This window comes from Cebidichthys violaceus, unplaced genomic scaffold, assembly GCF_023349555.1.
Source record: "Cebidichthys violaceus isolate CVI_PGR_0920_01 unplaced genomic scaffold, fCebVio1.0.p SCAF_14, whole genome shotgun sequence".
In the NCBI taxonomy this organism is placed as follows: Eukaryota; Metazoa; Chordata; class Actinopteri; order Perciformes; family Stichaeidae; genus Cebidichthys; species Cebidichthys violaceus.
The window spans coordinates 8,639,193-8,659,811 of NW_027176307.1; the positions used below are offsets into that span (position 1 = coordinate 8,639,193).

Consider the following 20,619-nt stretch of genomic DNA (forward strand, 5'->3'; position numbering starts at 1 on the left):
AAACATTGGTGGGCCGTCAGGGCCAGCTAAGCCTTCTCTGCTGGCCTAAACAGAATCACAAAGTTATAGCTATTTTATAATTTAATAATTTTTCAAAAATACACTACAAGTATTATCATTTTTGTTCCCATTAGCTTATTTTCTCATTGCACAGCTCCTGTCTTCCTCAGTTGCTCTGCTTCCAGCCTGCAGCTCTGCTTCCAGTGCAGCTTGTTTTAAGGAGAGCTCTTATCCAATCAGATTCAGCCTCTATTTGTCTATGTAAGGAGACAGGCCCGATGTCCTCTAGGTCAGTGATTTTCAACCGGTGTGCCGCGGCACACCAGTGTGCCGTGAGAGATCGTCAGGTGTGCCGTGGGAAAATGGATCAACAAATTGAGAGACTTGATCCATTGTCATTAAATTGTCATCATATATCAGACATGTCAAACTCAAATATTCCGACCCTCGGTACAATTATATCCGGTCCGCGAGAATCATATGTCTATCATAACTGGCCCGCCACACCACAGAGCTCTGTTTGGAAGCACATACCTGTGAGAGCAGCTTTTCTCTTTGAAGATGAACAAAAACCCACATAGGAGTCGTCTCACTGATGCACACCTTCACTCCATCTTGAGGGTTTCCACAGCACAGAACCTAACCCCAGATATTAATGAACTGGCAGCCAAGAGAAGATGCCAGACATCTGGCTCTGGTAGTATGCATAAAAGAATGTAGCCTACCTAAACATGTATTCTTCTTGCACTTTGTCCAATATCCCTTCTATCCTGTTGATTACATGTTGACCCTATTTGGCCCTCAACATAGTTCCAATTTTAAATTGTGGCCCTCTCTGTGATTGAGTTTGACACACCTGGCATATGCCTGCTGTATTATGCTTAAAGGTGTCATTTTACAACTGTTTTGGTTGTTGGTGTGCCGCAGGATCTTTTTAATGTAAAAAATGTGCCGCGGCTTAGAAAAGGTTGAAAAACATTGCTCTAGGTAGACCTTGCAGATTAAAGTATATGGGGACGATATTGTTGATTGTCATCATCTTCAACCAATCAGATCTTTAGTTTGACATGTTGGGCGTATTCTTTGACGTGCCAGACCTACCCAGGTAGCCTGCTAAGTACATCAGCATTAAGGTGCGCCGTGATTGGTCAGTGAGCCAGCGTGACTTTTGTCAAGCAGAAAGCTATCTAGCAGATCTTAGTGTTTAGTAAGAGTTCAAGTTGAAACATATGTAAGAAGTTATGACATTGACATGACATTTTTATGTCTTACATATTCTTACTTATTTTTATGGATTTCTGGAGAAGGACATTTCCAGAAAAGCTGGACATCGTATCAAAGGGTCGGTCAAGCCCACAGCTAGCAGCCCTGACCCAGCATGGAAAAGGATTTGTATGAACGGTATTTCTGGCTGACAGCGGCGGAGAAGCGCTGCACATTTTATGGCTAAGAATGCGTTTCATTTGCAACTGAGTTCTTGGTGTTTGGAGATACGCTAACCAAGGGAGTTACACGACAGGATACGCACAAGCTACGTGCTTTTGAAAACTTTTGGAGAGACCTGAGTGGACTTTTTAAGTGAAGAGCAGCTGTGGTAAGTTAACTGATTTGGCGTCTTTACATCTGCAGTAGCGTTTCTACAGTGTTCATTTGTCTATCTGTCGTTTTTATGAATAATATGAATGGCTCGTGCTCCGTGCTCTAGCGCTGCAGTGTTGCTGGATTGATTTGTTGCTTTGTTGTCACTGGTTGTGACTGGTTCTTGTGAGTTTTTCTTGTCATTGTGTTAATTACATTGACATGGACTATATGCATTGTCCGTTAATTACGAATCATCCCGTGATGCGCGGGGTTATTGTCCGGACAATTGAATCCGTTCGGGCTCTTGTTTCCCCACTAAGCTAGTTAGCTTAGCCCCCCTGAAGACACGCGCGGTGCCGCAGCATCAGCTGTTTTTTGTTATTGTTCCGGGTTCAGAGGTCACAAAGCCGGTTGTCTGTTACGTGAGCACAGTCCACCGAAAACATTATATTTACCACAATTTAAGCTTCTGCATTTTTCAAATGCACTAATTCAAACGTATTGTTCGGTTCCTAAGCCTCGTACAAATACGTGTATTATTACACCCCTAGAAACAAATAACCACAGCTGTGGCGTCATAATGAGCTTATTAGGAGATGGCTCAAGTCTAGTAGGACAGCACAGAAGGGTCAGGTATAAAATGCACGGTCCGCCACTGAGATTAAAGAATGGGAGAAGATGATACTGATAGCTGTTCAGTTTTCTTTTATACTCAGAGAAACTATTTCTACCTTCAGCAGCGAGCAGAGCTTATGTGATCACCTCCGTCCTTCCTTCTGTCCATCCATCCAAATCCATCCAGTCTGTGTTTTGTTGTGTTTGTGACCAGCACATCTGAGATTATACTGACATGAGAGGTAGTGCATGTCAATAGAAACTCTCTCATGGCGTACTAAAAAGGTGGATGAACTATAATCTTTAGTCGCCAACATACAAGACAAGATATACAAGACTAGAACCACTAAAAAGCAATATATCAATTCATCATTACTATTATTGTCGTTGTTCATTTGGTGTATTTGTATTAGATTTGAAATGCCAACCGTTAAAACTTTAAAAATATATATTTAAACCGTGCATAACCTGTAAAAATAAATCCCACTAGTCAGGTGGACAAAAAATAAATAGTACTGTCGACTCCGGCTACTAAACCACCTTTTACAGCCAATATTTCCTGGAGTACTACTGTACCTGTTTGTTTCCTGGTTGGAGGTGGAGTCTGCTCATCATTTGCAGCTAATGGAGTTTTCTGGCCTCCATTTGTTCAAAGGAGGGCATTCTAATATTGTGATGCAGCTGGCGAGCTAGTGCTGTGTTCCTCAACCCTCTCTGTCCCTGTCGATCGTTGCATCATGGGTTGGGGTTAAGGTTAGCTTATAGGCGCTGGGTTCTTTACAACGAGTAAATGTGAACACTGCTGTTCTCTGGGGCACTTTAGTTCTATACTGAAGGTCTTTCCTTTTCACTGGTGACTCTTTACAGCCACCTGGAGGCTGCAGGTGTCCGTTCCATCTGCACTGTCAAGCCACAGTTATGCTCGACAGATCCGCTGGTTACATTTGAAGCAGCCAGCCTCAGACTGTCGTAAGATACACAAAGCTCACATTAAGCGTGTTCTTTTGATGAATTGTTCTACACTGTTTCTTCTGCACATCGACAGGCGTGTTGGAGACGGGTGCATTGAAAACAGCTCACACAGCTCCACGAAAACATTGTGAATCACTTTATCAAGAATGTAACTTCATCATCATCATCATCATTGTTTCACATCTTGTGGAAATTTGCATTTGAGTTAGATGAGAAGATAGATACCACTCTCTAAATATGAATCTACAGCAAGCAGCCTGTTAGCCCGGCTAACATGAAGCATATAGACCTAGGACAGCACATAACCCTCCATAAAACCACAACATCTCATTTTCACACTTTGGTTTTTGGGCTTTGGAGATGGCTGTCAATCAAATCTGATCGAACATCACCCACTAAGTCCTGAAGAAGTTTTTCCGTGTTAAACTCTTATTAATGAATATGTAAGATTGTTGTTGCCTACTTGGTCGAGAATATCGAATGTTTTAGAGAAATACTTTAGAGTTCAGGGGCTTTTAAGCATCATGTCAAACTCGTGTCCACTGGCTGGATCCTTTACATTTCGTTCTTGGAAAGTAATACTCTAGCTGCACACAGCCTACATTAATCTCGTTGACTGTCAGTGTCCTAATCATGATGTTTAGGAACATGTCTGGACTGCTCTATGCCTAAAGATGATGCTTGTTTGGAGCAGTGAGCAAACGAGGACATTTGCTGGAGTACATCAGTGATCCTCATGTACAAATACATAACCTGAGTGGTGTTCCTCTGTGAATATCCCCCTGGACATCAGAGAGAGAGACTCTCCACTCACTGCAGCAATAACGACAGACACGGGTGCGACTAGGGTTTATTACTTTTAATCAATTCAGCTAGCTACAAAATGTCCACCACTTCACACACTGACAGGATACAGAGAGGGAGTCTTTAATATTACATGCGTTGAGGACATCAATCTCACGGTTGAACCTATTGTGTCATTCAGGTTTAGGTATTCAATCACCTTACTCTAACTACTCGACAGTTTGGCGATTTGGTGTGCATAGCTCTAAAGTACAGAAGCAACAAAAAAACCCTTTTGAATGTATTTTTTGTTTCAGAGTATAGTTATTGTTATTCAATAGTATTATTTTTTACCAATAACAAACCACACGGGGAGATACAGATACAGTCTTCTTATAAAAGTAAGGTCTCTCAGAAATATGCGTCTTTGCTTTACATTGCAAACGTTTTTTTGTGTTTTTTTCAGAGCATCCAAAACCTATGTTACAGTACACAACCAGTCCTCATCTTTCAGCACATAATCATCATCTTCATCACTGAACTGCATAATCATTTAGAAAACAGGTCATTGTGTTTTTTTGCAATACAACCTCAAGTCCTCATGTTTGTTTTTTTCGTCTTCGTCTCACTTTTTTGATCCCTTTTTGCATTATTTTACAACAAGATGGTCACAGTCGGTAAATATATCGAGACAAAAAGAGTGGCACTATTGCAAACTTGCAGGAGTATGGAACGATCAACTGTGTCCTAATACTGAGCATGCGTTTTGTCAATTTGCTACTGCCATATTATCATTTTTTATATATATTTTTCAGACAGGTTTTATTTATAAGACTAAAATCTACCATTTGTCATGCAGAGAACGCACAATTCACATCACTTGGAATGCAATGTCTAATACAGCTACAGAGAGTCTAGTTGCACATTGTCTAAACGGTAACTCAGTGTGATTGCGATGAAGGAAAATGTACCAACGACTGCCTTTTGATTGTAAGTGCTCTTTGCGATCCCATTCGTCTTTACCGTCGCTTAGTCAACCATTACTCCCGTTTGTCCCCTCAGTCTCCTGCCTTTTGCCGCCACAACACCAAAATAAGGAGCATGACAGTAGCCTACATGGAATGACACAGTTCGACTAAGACGATACTGAGATACTGAAAAGGAAAAAGAATCAAAACAAACAGCTTGTATAGCATTCCTATTATATACTTGTCATCCAGAGCAGTGTACTTATATATATATATATATATATATATATATATATATATATATATATATATATATATATATATATATATATATATATATATATATATATATATATATATTTTGATAAAGAGAATAAAAACTTCACAGGTGAGCTAGAGAGCCATCAAGTCAGCACTATATACAACCTTTGGAAAGAATGATATGCGGAGTATAAGAAATCATCTTTTTACGAGGACAATCATCTTGAAAAAGCTCGACGGACGACACACAGAACAACATTTACAATGTGGGGTGGAGGGTGATATGTGCATGTGTGCAAACCTAGAAGGTCAATACCATGATGAAAGCATGTCAGCGCCTGTAGATGTGCGGCGCGGGACGCCGGGACGGTCACGCCGACTCCGGGGTCGGCGTGTCTAGCCACTGCCCAGCATCTTTGTGGCGCGCTGGTTGGCCTCGTCGATCCTGGTCTTGTTGGAATCAGCCTGAAGGAAGAGGGGACAAAGAAGGACGGGAACAATCATCAGTCTCCTTGTATTGGTTTGTTATTGTAAGTTGACAGGAACATCTATGCTGCATTCACGTGGAATCAGGCAGACGGACAACCTTCTGGACGGCACAGGGAAAACAAACAGTCATTGCTATGGTGATGGAATAAAATATGTGAAATCTAATTATTTTGTGTCAGCTATTTTATTAATGCATGTGACTATAAAATGCAACTATTTCAAATTTAAACTATTTCTCCTCGTGGTTGAGGTCATCTGGTTGTAAATTTGCGATAGCACGGCAAAAAGTTTAAATATTCTAACGTCTACCGTTACTGTAGGAGCCATTAGTTATGTCTGTGTATTATATGTTTGAATTGGGAGTCTATCTCAGGTTGACCACGGGTGGCAGTGTGTATTGGTGTGGCAGGTAGTTTATATATGGGGCACAGGTGCAACTGACAGGGGTAATGATGCATGGGTGACGGGAAGATTGCACGTTTTTTACCGCAAACCAGACACACCAGAAGGAGACCAAAAAGATAAGTGATATTAAAATGTATTATCATCTGAATGCTAATTAAACGGGAACCTCACCCAAACGTATGAAAGCCTGGAATCCTTATGTCAAAGCGAGTACGAAAACACGATATTCTCCCGCACCCAGCCGAGTGGCTAGTTACAGAATTAGTCACAGTTAACGCTGCTGGTATTCTTTACCGTCCTGCTCTCATCCACTAAACTGATAGCCAGTTTGCTGTCTACCGTAGTACTGCTGTAACGACCACACTACTGTGTAGAGGTGGATGGGTTACTGTGGCTCAGAGACACCACCATCCATCCACCATTTAATCTGGAGCTACTACTGATGCCTTTGAGTTCATAATATACTATACAGACTTTATAGGGTCTTTTTTCACTATATTTAAATTTGAAAACTTATAAGCCAGCAAGTAAATACATAAATATATAAATAATGCTATAATATATTATAATAAACAAATACAATAATTCATTATAAATGTATTATGTCTCTACAAAGATTGTATTCCTGCTGGCAGTGTTGAGAAGGCTTTGAAACAGCAAATGGACCTTCATGTTGGGATTTTTTTTTACAAAGTAATTCAATTGGAAACATTGTTATTTGGTGTCTGGTCAATATTTCTTGGAGAGAAAAGGAATTTGGACTGATGGACTAAGTATGATTTTGAATCATCTCTTCAAAATTGATTTCATTATTATAAGTATTGTTCTCTTTAAGGGTCTCTGCTGCTTGTGGTTTACATCTTTCCATCCACTCGCTTAAAATGAGACTGGACAGGATTTTAGTCTGTTGACAGTCAGCTGTATTACATCTTCTGTCCTGCGCTCTACATTTCCCAAATTATATTCTCTTCAGAGAGCTGAAGAGGCCATACTTGAATAAAATAAAAAGATGTTTGTTTTCTCGCTTTGATGTTATTTCCAGATTTCATTCGGTCTTTCCAACCAATCAGAAAAAGGTCTGAGGAGCTGGCTTGCGGCTGAGAAGTGGTGGATTTATATTCAAAAGTGTGTTATTGTGTGAATGTGTGAAGGATCACTGAAAACAAGCTCAGTCAAAGTCTCCTGAAAGAAGAAATGCTGATGGGGAAGTTTGTCATTATATCGTAGTCAGATCGTCTTAAAAAAAAATTACTCTCAGTGGTAAGTAGTTAAAAACAGGAAAGGGTATATTATTAACTGTAATTACCTTTATCTTTACAAATAAAGCAGCCTACTGCGCATAATGTGCTAGAAAATACATAGATATAATAAAATGCTATGAAATGTAGATCTTGGTACCTTCTCCATGATCCTGTCGATCTGGCGGTTCTGGGTGTCGATTTCGTTGCCCATGTCCAGGGCCATGTGGCGCAGGTTACCGATGATGCCGCCCACCTGCTCCAGGTTCTCGTCCATCTCATTTTCCCGGGCATCTTCTGTTACCCTAAACACACACGAGGGTAGATTAAAATACGGCGACGTATGCGTGAACACACCAGGTCAAACACAGCACATACTGCCATGTGGACCGGGTTCAGTGAGGCGCTGCCCGCTCTCTCTGTGACCCCCTCATCCACGTTTCACCTCTTATCCTTTTCCTGTGCCCAGCAGTTCATATTCTATCGTACTGCAACACATTTAGAGCCACAGCGATGCCAAAAAGTATTAAATATGATATCAGCTGATTTCCAGCAATGGTCCAATTCAATTTACAGAGCAGCACAACCTCCAAGCACCATTGTGTTCACTGGAGAGAATATAGATTGAGATAAATTAAATCTATTCACACATTACAGAGATTCAATATGTGTCTGTGTGAAACAGACAATACTATATAACATAAACGTATATTACCAGTGGTAACTCTAATTCTCAGTGTTAGTTGTTAAGTTATGTCTTGGACAAATGCAGGACAACCAGACGTCCCGAAAAATTTGGGACAGTCCAAAATTACGAGCAGTTTTCCCAAATCTTGAATCATGTCATATCATTAGTTATAACCGAATAAAACTTTAAATACTGATTGTTGTGAAACATTATGTTGGTGCTGCCCACAGACGGGCACTGTAACGTCCGATGCCTAAAAGAATTATGGCTGTTGTCGTTTTTTTAATTTGTGTACAGTAGCGTAGCTAATTGATAAACAACCATAGCTAAGCTTATGACGTTGAATTAAAACATTTATGGAGGGAAATTAAACCATCCATTGCTGACATGGAGCCCAGCGTCACATCGTTACGTCACATCGTCACATCGTTACATCGTTACGAATGTAAAGTTGGTGGCCCGCCACTGTAAACCAATTCTGTCACAGCTCTGCCATTACTATCCTGTTTTTCCATCTCTCACTCACCTAATCAGTTTATTCAGTGCACCTGCCAGTCACACCCACCTTATCAGCTCATCCCTCACACCTGCTCTCTCTGCTGCACCCACTATTTAGACCCCAGTCTCACACACACTCACTGCCAGATCGTTCTCCGCATTCATGCAAGACCTTCCAGCGTTTACCTTTGGACTGATTCCACGTTACCGACCCTGCCTGTTTTGGACTACCTCGCCTTGCCTCTGCCTCTGTAATTCACTCAGCCTTCTGTCTGTTTTCGTGCAAAAACTTTTTGCACGAATTGACAGAATAGAGTTGCTATATAACTTGGTCGTTAGTGATGTTGTGAGGCTCTAGTATATGGACTGTTTCCTCCTGTTTACAGTTTGTATGCTATGCTAAGCTAATGGTCTCCTGGCTGTAGAAAGTGATTGAGCATATTTTTAGAATGTCCCACTCTGTACCCAGTGCTTCTAAGGACTGTATACAAGAAGTGGACCTAGTCATCGTGATGTCACCCATTGGTTTGTTGACTGCCGTTTTGGAGCCTCGAGTTCGGCCATTTGGCCTTTGCCGTCTTGACTTTTTGCACCGATGAACGGGAGTGACCATATTTGGAATGTGGAGAAGTGACATAGAAATGGTGTATACGGCTCTGGTAGAGGCAGCGACCTGTCAATCACAGTAAGCTGCTTTATGGTCTATTTGACTCCAAATGGACCATAATTTACTAAATGAACATCATGCTGTATTGAAGAAGACTTAAAACTAGAGAGTGAGACCATAAACTCATGTTTACAATGTTTACTGAGGGAATAAATCAGGAGAGAAGTAGAGTCATTTTCTCATAGACTTCTATACAACCAGAGGAGTCGCCCCCTGATGGTCAGGAGAGAAAATGCAGGTTTAAGACACTTCCACTTTGGCTTCATTCTTCAGAGCCGGAGGTTTCCGCCTGGTTGCTTTTGTACGTCTCTTTTGTGTGGATCCCTACCTGGTTCTCTTACAACTCTGCACCACCTCCACATGGACGCTCGCATTCCTCACACCTTTTTGTCCACATGTGCATCCCCTTACTTCATGTCCATCCCATACAACGCGTACCCCTCTTACCTGCGGATGAAGCCTCCGCTGATGGCCATCTGTTCGCGCTCGTCCACCACGCGGGCGGGCTGGCTGGCCACCACCCCGTCCTGGTTGTTCCCCCAGGCCTTGCTGGCTCCGCTCTTCATCCTGGCCGCCAACAGCGAATGTGGAGGATGAGGAGGGACAGTTACTCAACAGTTTTGACCAAGCAACACAGCATTTACCTCAACTAGGCCGGCTCCCTCGTTAGTCACATCTACAAAGAGAGCCTTGCATTTGAGGCACTGCAATAGCATATAAACGTGTAAAGTGTGATCAGCTGACATAAAAGGTGTTATTTGGCTTCATGCATCCGGCACAGAAATATATGGTGGGGACTAGACTAAGTCAAGCAAAGCATAGCAGGCACGGACTGGTTGGTGGATTGGGTTTGGTAGGTACAGGTAGGTTCATTCTGTTACACAGTAGTAATGTGTGTGTGATGTTATATCTTGAAGGTATATAACATACTAGTTACAATCAGGCACAAGTCACAGCTGTCTGTTTCGTATAATGTGAGCATGCATTTTAATAGCGTCAACATCCCTTACACTTTAAAAAAAAAAAATGTAATCTATCCTACTGGTATTTCTGTCTCGTTGTGATGATAAACCCCCCTCCAGTTAAATGTCCCAGTGCGACATAAAACAGAGAAAAGACGAGCTTTTTGGCGGACACACAACACACAGAGTGTACAGGACTGTCACATTGTTAGGAGGGACGACGAGTAATGTGGAGAACAAACTGCCAAACGTGAAAAGGAAACAAAAAAACCAACAACAAGGAACTAGAGGGAGTCAACAGAGATTAATGCCACGATTAACTATTCCTGAACCCACTGCGACAACCCTTGCCCTCGCTTTGTGTTCAGCTTTTAAAGGTCACTGCTTTTCTTCCAGGTTGGGAGTTGGATGTCAGGTAGTAGTGAGGTAGAGGAGTGAAGAGTGTGATAAGATAGATTCAATTTGTGTCTGCTTTTGTCTCTGTGTGCGACAAATACAGCTGTGCTAACACCATATGCAATCACGGCTCGGCTACGTGGGTTTTGTAAATGTCGCCTTACTCTGCCGGTCAAACTTCAGCGTCCGATTTGGCACATAAGGAGTCATGATAGAGGGGAAGGTAACAGAGGTTAATCTTTTTAAAATGTCTTTTAGTTACGGTCTTATCATGTTTGCATCTCCAGAATCTGAAGGCACACAAACATTTTTCTCCGCTCAAGCAGTTTAACATCGATATTTCCGGGAAATCCATTTGATATCTATACATGTTTCTTCCATCATCCATTCAACAAAACTCTGTGATTTCTTTTGCTTGTTTTGTAGCATCAGTTGCTGGGTATTGTGTAACCTTGGAGTGCTGTGTGGATGTGTTCTAACTGTATCAGGAACGGCCGTGGCTCAGCCTCCTACATGGCCTTTATTAATAGAAATGGACTGAGGCAAGGCCTCGGTCTGAGTCCTTTCTTTTTCTACCTACTTCTTTTCAACTGTTGTTCTCTTCCCTTTGTTGGGTATTATTTTACAGACTTTCCCTTGCCTCTCCTCTCACATCACTTCCCTCTGTTTGATATTCAGTTTGCTCTCCTTTGCAGTTTGCTTCCCAGCAGTCTCATAATGGCTGTAATGCGCTTCTCTAATCAGCTTTGCTGTGATTGAACTGAAATGATCTGATTAGATCATATGAGGATTGCGGATCCCGTGAGCTCATTCTATCTAATTCATTCCCTTAGTGGCCTGCAAGCTGAGCTACTATCCTCCAATCAAAATCCACTAACAGTGGCATGCGGACAGCCACAATCCAAAAGGCATTAAGTACCAGAAAACCAGGAGTCAGCTAATTCTGACAGACAGCCGACATGGCGAAGGGATTAGAAAAATGCCAGCATGTATGATGGAATTAAGTTGTGTGGTCAAAGAAATCCAACAAAAATACGTCTTTTTGTCTTTCTTGCTTCCATCTATGTGTTCAGTTTGACTCAATTTCCCAGCAAGCTATCGTGCCCCTCTATGGCTGACCTACATGTGTGCGAGTTCCCTGCGGGAGAGGGAGCTCAGCGAACAGCAACGTTGCCAGGATAAAGGCTTGTTTGGCGCAGCAGCGCTCTGCAGGGGAGGTGGCACTGCAGAGAAACTGCAGCAGAACCAGACGGTGGAAACAAGTCAGCGGTGGACCGGATCGCAACACGGAGCCATGTTAAGACGTGGGTGCCACGAAGTGCATGCGCAGCGGCATGACGTACCCATTTACACAACAAACGTGACTAAACCCCTGACAAGAGCTCACTGCGCATGTATCCTAACCCAGTTTCCAGCTCCCAGGGAGCTACACAGATCCCTCCTGTTTTTCTCCTTTGCTTCGAATGTGTCATTTTCTTCTTGTGATGTGTTCAATGCCTTTCTTCAAGCATTTGACAATGTTGTCATGTAGCATTACTCTTGTCTCTTCCTTTTCTTTTAACCATCTCTTCTTTTCTCATGCGAGAAGACAAAATGATGGCTGTTATCATCCAGAAAATTGGCATATACAATTATGTTTTCAGTTGCAACTTATATGAAAGTATTGCTAGAATATTTTGGCATAGTTTTTGACACAAACAATTCGGCTGTGTACAAATACAGAATCAACTTTTGGAAATGTATCCATTTTAAGCTGAATCAGTGTTTCAGTGTTTGCTTCCCAGATTTGACATTTTTCAAAATAAAACAATTTAAATTAATTTGATCTTTCTGCTGTTCCCTGTTTGCCAGAAAAAAGGTCCCAGGCTTTGCATTGCTTAAGTTCAATGAAAAATTAAAGATTTGTTCACCATCAACATCATCAACATCACCGTCATCGTTAATATCAGCATCATGATCTCAGCATCATGTGTGGCATTGCTGTAATGAGTTGCATTGTCATGCATGCAGGAGCATTCAAAAGGGTCATGCTCGTCAGTCATTCCATGTGATTGGCACTTGACGGTTCAAAAATGGTGGTTGGGGGAGGGTGTGGGGGTGAGGTGCTCAGAGGGAAACAAAAAGGTCTCGTTGCCCACAAAGAGGTGAGGATCTACTGGATGTTAGAGCGGTGCGGTGGTGGTAGAGATCATGCAGATGAGGAGAAGTGTCAAACAGTCCCGGACCAGGCTGACCGAAGGCATTTTGGGACCGAGATCACCAAAGTTCCAGATGGAGTCAACACATAACATGATCTCAGTGCTAAGATGCTTCGGCAGCCCCAGCCCTGCTCTTTCTGGTTGGATCTCATGTGGCTTTACAGTTGGGGGAGGCAAAATCATTGTAGAAGTCCCCTCTTCCCATCACTTTGCATTTATACTAAAACAAAACAACTCCCCTTCAGGAAGAGATCAGTTAAAATTTTTACAGGTGGGACTTCTACAATGGCTACACCTGCATGTAGATGACTCCCATTCTAAAAGGTGTTTGGAGAAGTGGAAGCTTAGAGGACAGGGCACTTTGAGAAGGGTCCTTGGTAGAAGGGTGTTAAGAGAGGCACTTGATGAACCATGGCCCTTGGCTGAGTGGAAAGGGCTTTTGTGGAGGACTGGACTTTTTGATCCTGGCTTTATAGGATTTGGGTCTCACCCGGTCTAATTGCACACGTCTGGTTTGACTGTGCAAAAGCAGCCACAAAAAATGGGGTAGTGTTGTACATGTGCTGCTTCTCAGAGGCCAATCATGTAGCAAACAGCTCAGACTGATGGACTATGGGATGCTTGCCAGTTGTGGAGGTATGAATTCTGGCATACTGTATGTCTGGAGGCCAGTCTAGGGGAAATATGCCATAAGAACACAAATGCAGCTGCATATGCCCGTGGTTATCGACAGTATGAGTCTGCAGATTGTTTGAATTAGCATTAAAGCCGAACTGAAATTCAAATTCCTTCACATTTCTGCTCACTGTATGAATCCTTTCTGTTTGTTATTTTGTAAAAATAGTTCAGGGGGCATGAATTTTGGGGTACAGGCTGACGATGTCAGTACTGGTAACTGATTGGTGCAATAACGGAGCCGTTGTACCATTGGAACCTAGCAGCTGTGATTTGAGCACTCCCTACGTTACTCCGTGTTGCGATTCGAAATACCTGGTGCTGAGCTGACAGGACTACCCGTCACTGTTAGTTCTGGCAGACTGGTCATTTGCCACATTTGGATCCATGAAAGAGCGCCAGCTAACTTCAGCCAGACCCGATCCTTTCTATAATGCAAGACGGACACACCGCTAAATGTGTGTACGGGCTATAAAGTAGCGTCTAGTGGGAATCAGCGCCCACACTAGCAAGCTAGGCTATCTAGCTTCTACTTTACCAGACGGAGCTAGTTAGCCTAGCTTGCTAGCTTTCACTTTGCGAGTGTAATACAAACTTGACAGCTTGATGGGTCCTCATGGAAGTATAAGCTTGTAAAGGGACGGATGTCTTCAATCACTATTGGTACGCGACAAACGCTATGTGGACAGCGTGTCATGACACCGATCCAGAGGCTTGAAGCCGAGACACTGTGTCCAAAAAAGAGTTTTATTCTCCTTTGAAAAATTGAAAGAAATATTTTCCTTCCACATATGAAGAAATCAAATTTGGGTTCGACTTTAAGGGTACTGTCTTTGTGGGGGGGAGGGAAAGCATTTGAAAGCACAACAGGGCCTCCAGTGTCCAACTTGTGTGAAAGGGGCGGAGTCTGAATTTATTTGGAGATGGAGCAGAGCGGACTATTGGCTGATGGCCATCATGATGTCACTTCTACCTCGATAATATTTAGACTTCTCAGATATTGACTCTTATTTCTGAATGGCAGGCAGGCAGGCAGGCAGGCAAGCAGCACCTACTTGTTACATGGACAGGAGCAAAGACCACAGAATTTCCCTAGATCGTTCAAATTCTTTTCTGCATCCTTCATGTCCTTATTGATTTGGTCCATTCCCTCCTCGATGCGCTCCAGTTGCTCTGATTAAACACAAGTCATTTATCCCCCACAGAATGAAGCACGAGAATAGAGAGAGAGAAAGAGAGAGAGAAGGGGAGGAAGAGGAGAGGAAGAGAGAGATAAAAAAAGGACAAACAGGAGAGAAGACAACAACTTCAGACACTCACTGTGACGAAAGAAAGTAAAAGTAAAAAAAAAAGAAGAAGAAAAAAAAAGGAGTAAAAACTGGACGCCACCACATATGTAAAGAACCTTTGGGGCACATTGTCAGTACCTACTTGTTACACGGACATATGAAAAGCCCACAGCATTTCCCTAAATCTTTTAAATTTTTCTCGGCTTCCTTCATGTCTTGGTTGATATGGTTCATGCCATCTTCAACACGATCGAGTTGCTCTGGTCAGGACAAAGGGATGACAGTAGTGGAATGAATTTCATTGAGTGATTGACAGAAATATGAGTTATGATGAGCAGTAACTGTCATACTGGTACTCTAATGTGTATGTGCATGTGTCCGGGTCAGAGATTAAGACTTTGATTGCACCGATTTGGTGGCATAAAAGGAGTTCATCTGCACTTGAGGAATTTGTGGGCCAGAGAATGGTATTAAAAAAGCACAAAAAATTCAAGTAATGACAGTAAATAGATTTCAACACTGATGGTAGAGGAACAGTTCGACATTTTGGAAAGTACGCCCAGTCGCTTTCTCACCAAGTGTTAGATGAGAAGATCGATACCACTCTCCAACGGTCTCCTGGCACTAGCTTCTATATTCAGTACACAGATGTGCCAATTGTATCAATCCTCTCATTTAACTCATTGCAGGAGAGAAAATATACCCGATTTCAAAAAATGTCAAACTACCTTGTTCCTTGTGACACTTTATGTCTTAAAGTCAGATAACAGGAGAATAAGAGATTGCTTCCTTGTCCAAATCTGTGGAGCTGTGTTCAGAGTCAATATTTGATCATTTATCAGACCAAAGCAAAGAAATGTCACTTGAGAGCTGTTTGTGATGCCAGCATCGTGCAACACTGACAGCACGTTTTTGCCCACTTCTAAAGACTTTTTTAACAAGGATGGTGAAAAAAGCCTCTCCTTTTTTGCTGTTCAGACATCCATCTAATGTTCTTTGGTCTGTCCAAGCCCTAGCAGCCACTATAAAAACCACGACAGTTACTGCAATTATTCAAATAGTTTTGAAACATAAATGGCTCTCATGGTGAACATACCTTATTTTAGTTGAGGGATCTTTTAAGAGTTTCAACATTCTTTCTAGTACGAGTTTTGTTGAATTACAATGTTACATTTTGCGGCAACAATTGAGTAAATATAACTGAGTTGGGTTGTCTGCTTTTTGCAAATGTTCAAGGTACAACTTAAAAGGATTTCTAGAGTGATGCGATTCTGCTTTCTTTTTTAGGAGCCTTTTGTCAAGCTGATGTGCTGGATGGTGACTGTTCCACAGCACAAACACCCTTCCATCCTGTTTGTGATCAAAAGAAATGCGGTGTGAGCGGAGTGAGAAAGGGTGAGGCACAGTTAAATATGAAGCAGATTCAAAAAGTGATTCATTGACTTTTTCAGATTTGTAAAATCCCTGGTTAGCATGCATTTATGTAAATATATTCAACCCAGAAAGGATCCATGTTCAGTCAGTGTTATTAGGGTGAAGTAAAAGTAATTTTTTTTAGCAAACCACAACACCCTTTTCACGAGTGTTTTAAGTATCATATAGAGCCACAGGCTCTTCTGCCTGCACTAAGTCAATAACGCAGGGTCAGAGGTCAGCAATTGGTTTTGGAGTGGTGATCCTGAGGGTGTACAGAATAGTGTGGACACTAGGGATGAGGGGATAGATGGATGGTCAGAGGATGGATAGAGCTTTTATCCCCCCCCAAGTGAACAAGCCTGTTGGTGCATTTACTGCTCTCTCTTACAGGATTGGTGAGTCGGTTTGCATACCTTCCAGCCAATGGGAAGAGAGACGAATCCCACGTCCTGGCTAGAGCCAAATGAGTACCTTTTTCATAGTTTTGCGCTGCCACTATTAACCGTCTGACGTGGCCCTCTTGAAACCGTGTTATTCACTGTGGGTTGCAGGCCTTGCTCGTTAATAAACTGCATGTAACCAGGGATTGTACAAAGCAGTGCATGTATTGACAGAGGAGGGATTGAATGTTTTGTCGTTACCAGCTAAATCGATCGTTTTCTTTTACACCTCTGGACTGTCACAAGGGTGGCAGGGCCTGTTAAGCTGTTCTCACACCTGTTTGGGCGTTTGGGATTCCAGTAGTATTAACAGGATAAGGCTGAAGACAGACTGGCCAAATTGTAATAATTTAAAAAAGTGATCTTTGACCAGAACCATATAACAGGGCCGATTTAAAGAGGTGAACAAAAAAAAGCTTTCAACAGGTGCCTGATCAAAAATTCAAACTGAGGCAAAAGATCTGCACACTCAGCAATTTCAACTGTGCAACACTTCGATCTCACAGAGATCTCTTCAGGAGGCATTGTCAACTCACCAACACAAAGCAGAGCAGGCGCTATATTTATCGACACAGACACAGCCAGGTGATTGTGATCTGCATGATTGGCAGTCAATCTACTCTCAAGCATCCTTCAAGGAGCTGAAGGATGCTGTCTGTACTCCCACATGGAGGACAGAGCATGAGCCTCTATGAAAAAAATAACTAGAAACACTAGGATCAATATTAAACAAGGATACATTATATGTAACATAAAAGATATATAGATAAATTATATATTATTGTCCCAAAATAAAAAGAATATAATAATTTAACCCAGTGTATCTCAGTGTGGATGGTTATGTTTAAGTACAGGACATCAACATCATTCTTTTGAAAAGGCATTCTATATATTTTTACCCTTAAATTTATTTCTTTGTAAGTGGTTATCGTTAAGAAAACAAAATGTTTTTTCTGAGTATGATCGACTTTTACTAATATCTTAAATAATTAGATTTTACTCTCCAAAACGTGTATCTCTGTTGATGCAACCTTCCTTTTCATTTCCTTTCTTTGTGTTGTAGGTATCAAAACAAATTCAAATTTCTGAAATTCTGAACCTGGTTGGAATATTTAAAAACTCTTTTTGGGCGAGTGATAATAGTAGTTTTCATTTTCATTTTTTGGATGATATTTTGGGGATTTATAATATACATTTGACTCAACCTCTTACGTGTTGTTTAATAAGTTGGTATGAATTCAGATTTGGACCAGTTGCTAAGCTGAAATTGCCCGATTTCCTTAAAAAAAGGTTATATTTTTTTCTTTTGGGCCAATAACAGATTATCATTTACTATATTTTTCAGCTTTTTCTATGTATTTCTCTATATCGCAGTTTCTAGGATAATTGTTTTTTTTACAGATGATTTATGATATATATTTTTGATATGTTATATATGTTTCTTGTTCCATTTACGTAGAGGCTGGTCATAGAAACAAAACAGGAGTAGAACGGACATTGAATTGTTTTCCGTGGTCATCTGACTAGTAAAGAAAAACAAATACTCCTTCATAGAGGCTCATGCTCTGTCTTCCATGTGGGAGTAGCAGACAGTGTCGTTGAGAGTAGATTGACTCTCATTCATGCAGAGTGAGGAATGTGTTTGTGTCCACATGTTGCTTGCTTTGCTTTGTGATCGGGATTTGATAATGCCTTACAAAGATCTCTGTTAGAACGAAAAAAAACAACATCTGCAAACTCAAATCTGTGTAAAATCTTTGAAATAAGTGAGCTCTCCGTCAGCGACCTTTTTAAAAGCAAGAAAAGGAAGCAAGTGAATGCAGCAGTACAAAAGGTTCAAGGCGAGTCGCTTCATTAGTCTTAATGCAGAATACTTGTGTCAATCAGTTGAACTTGTGGTGCTTAACATTAAGGGGATTGTAGTTCTGGGTAACATGGACAACAGGTTAAAGACAACATTTTTCAGGATTCAAAATTGCTGTGAGCTTTTAATACAGTGTGCAGATCTTGCCTTTGTAGTTATAGAGGTGGCATATCTGCTGCCACTTATTTCCTCTAAGGTTCATTTGATGCTGTGGCAAAATGTAAATTATCTGTTGGCAGTGAGTTAAATGTTACTAAAGCTGTGACACCAACATCATTGCGTTTTTCAATCATTTTAACATCCAAACAGTTTTTTCCTCAGTAGTTCTGGAGAGGATTATAACACAAACAGATCCAAGAACAGCCCAGGAGTTGATGTTGAGCTGTAGGGTTTTGGCACTGCAGTAGCTGGCGTTAAATATTCCTCTGTGAATGTGTTGGCACTTTCAAGATTTCCTTTCGCTGCCTTTGTTAGCTAATGAAAATTACAAAAAGCTGCTGGCAAATCAAAAGCAGTTAGGCAAACCAAAACAAAAAAATAAATGTTAGCCAAAGGAAACAAAGGTTAAAGGAAGCTGAAAGAAAGAAAATGCCCCCAAAGTGAAACCCTTGGCACTTTTGACCGATCAAATAAACCATGCATTAAATCATAACCCAAACCAGAAAATTTCACTCTAATCAAATCAGGCAAAAAATTAATTAGTGTAAAAATGCATTTAAATAAAAACAAGCAACTGCATATGAAACAATCAATCCATTCACAAGTGTTTTAATACCGCAAATTGAACACCAACACTACAATCTACAAATGATAATGTAACTTGTGGTGCTGCTAATATGTAAACCTAAACAGAATCTATTACTTTATACAGGATACAGATTCATGATATGAGCTTTGTTGAATGTGGATAGCTCAGTTATTGATACCTATATAATGTGACTAAACCCGCCTTTATCCTCTCGTGCAGACTTACCTCCCTGCTCGTCCAGCATAACCAAAGTCCTGATGCCGGCATCTTTGCTCTATTGCCCAAAGTCAGCCAGGTAGGAAGGGAGGGTGAAGGAGGGAGGACAAATACAATGAAATAGAGGTCAGTGAAGGGATCAGTGGCTACTGACACAAATAAGCTGTCATAAGCAATTATTCCGTTCCCCACATTTTCACTTTTCACCAGAAACAATATTTTTCACAGCGCTTTATCACTATTGTGCATTCTGTGGTATTGGATTCTTCTAATTCAATAGAACATAGTGACTGAAGACAATCAAACTTTCAGCTAACACAATGGACAACCTTGTCTCCTAAAAATTGCATTCTCACACAATTAAACCGCATTCTCAATTACATTGGCAAGGAAAACACATTTTTGGCAGTTTTAAACACGTGGTTAGCTTTGTGAATTGAAAAAAAAAGTACAAATACTAATTGGTTAGGTTTACTAAAAGATCATGGTTTGGCCATTTGTGGGACACAAATAGAGAAACACAAAACGAATGTGATACAATGTTCTGATTAGTGTGCTTTAAAAGTCTTGGTCTTTTAACCTTTGGAAAGAAGCTGGCCATCTGTTACCTCCTTGCTTCCAGTCTTTATGCTAAGCTAATCTGGCTCTGGCTTCATATTGAGCATACAGCCATGAGAGTGGTATCAATTTTCTTGGCAAAAAAACAAATTATCTCCCAAAATGTTGAACTATTAAATATCCACATGGAAAAATAAGATACTAGCATCACGTTTAACCTGTTAACCTCTTAACCTGTAAGTAACACTATTTTTCTTCCCCCTCCCCCACATTTAAAATGTATAATCCTCTGTTATTTGCCTTTCAGCTTTCAGATTTTCATTTGAATTCCTTCCCCACTGTGAACCATCCGAACAGCTGAGCCTGCATGGGTGCAACAGTAAAGCTATTAGTCACTGATAGGCTGGGTTGGCTACAGGTTTTGATGCCGGTAGAAAGAGTGCGAGGAGGCGGAGGATAGCGACACTCGCTTCTAACTCCTCTCTGCTTCTTAGAAATGCAGCAGCGCCGCGCTAAGATGTGCCACCTGGTTGGGCCCGATAGGCACAAATAAGATTATGGTGTGTCAGTGTGCACACACATAAGCACACATCCTTCCCCCACCTGCCTCCTCAGCAGTTTGGGAGGAAAGCAACATTGATGAGAGGTGTGGGGGGGAGCAATGAGGAAACTCTGGTGTATAAATTATTCTG

The 20,619-nt window shown here is 41.3% G+C and overlaps 1 protein-coding gene across 2 annotated transcripts in view; it reads right to left on the bottom strand.

The window, feature by feature from the left end:
• Positions 1-4,012: 4,012 nt before the first annotated feature.
• snap25a (synaptosome associated protein 25a) overlaps positions 4,013-20,619 on the bottom strand; it is a 39,037-nt gene continuing 22,430 nt past the window's right edge. Inside the window, exons 4-8 of one of the 2 annotated variants that reach the window (XM_068708697.1) lie at positions 19,379-19,427; positions 14,828-14,945; positions 9,613-9,732; positions 7,473-7,617; positions 4,013-5,645 (exon numbers count right to left, since the gene is read on the bottom strand). In XM_068708697.1, coding sequence (XP_068564798.1) covers positions 5,577-5,645; positions 7,473-7,617; positions 9,613-9,732; positions 14,828-14,945; positions 19,379-19,427 — 501 coding nt within the window. In that variant the 3' untranslated portion in view covers positions 4,013-5,576. Of the gene's footprint in view, positions 5,646-7,472; positions 7,618-9,612; positions 9,733-14,451; positions 14,570-14,827; positions 14,946-19,378; positions 19,428-20,619 lie in introns of both variants that reach the window. The other variant, XM_068708695.1, reaches the window with a different exon arrangement.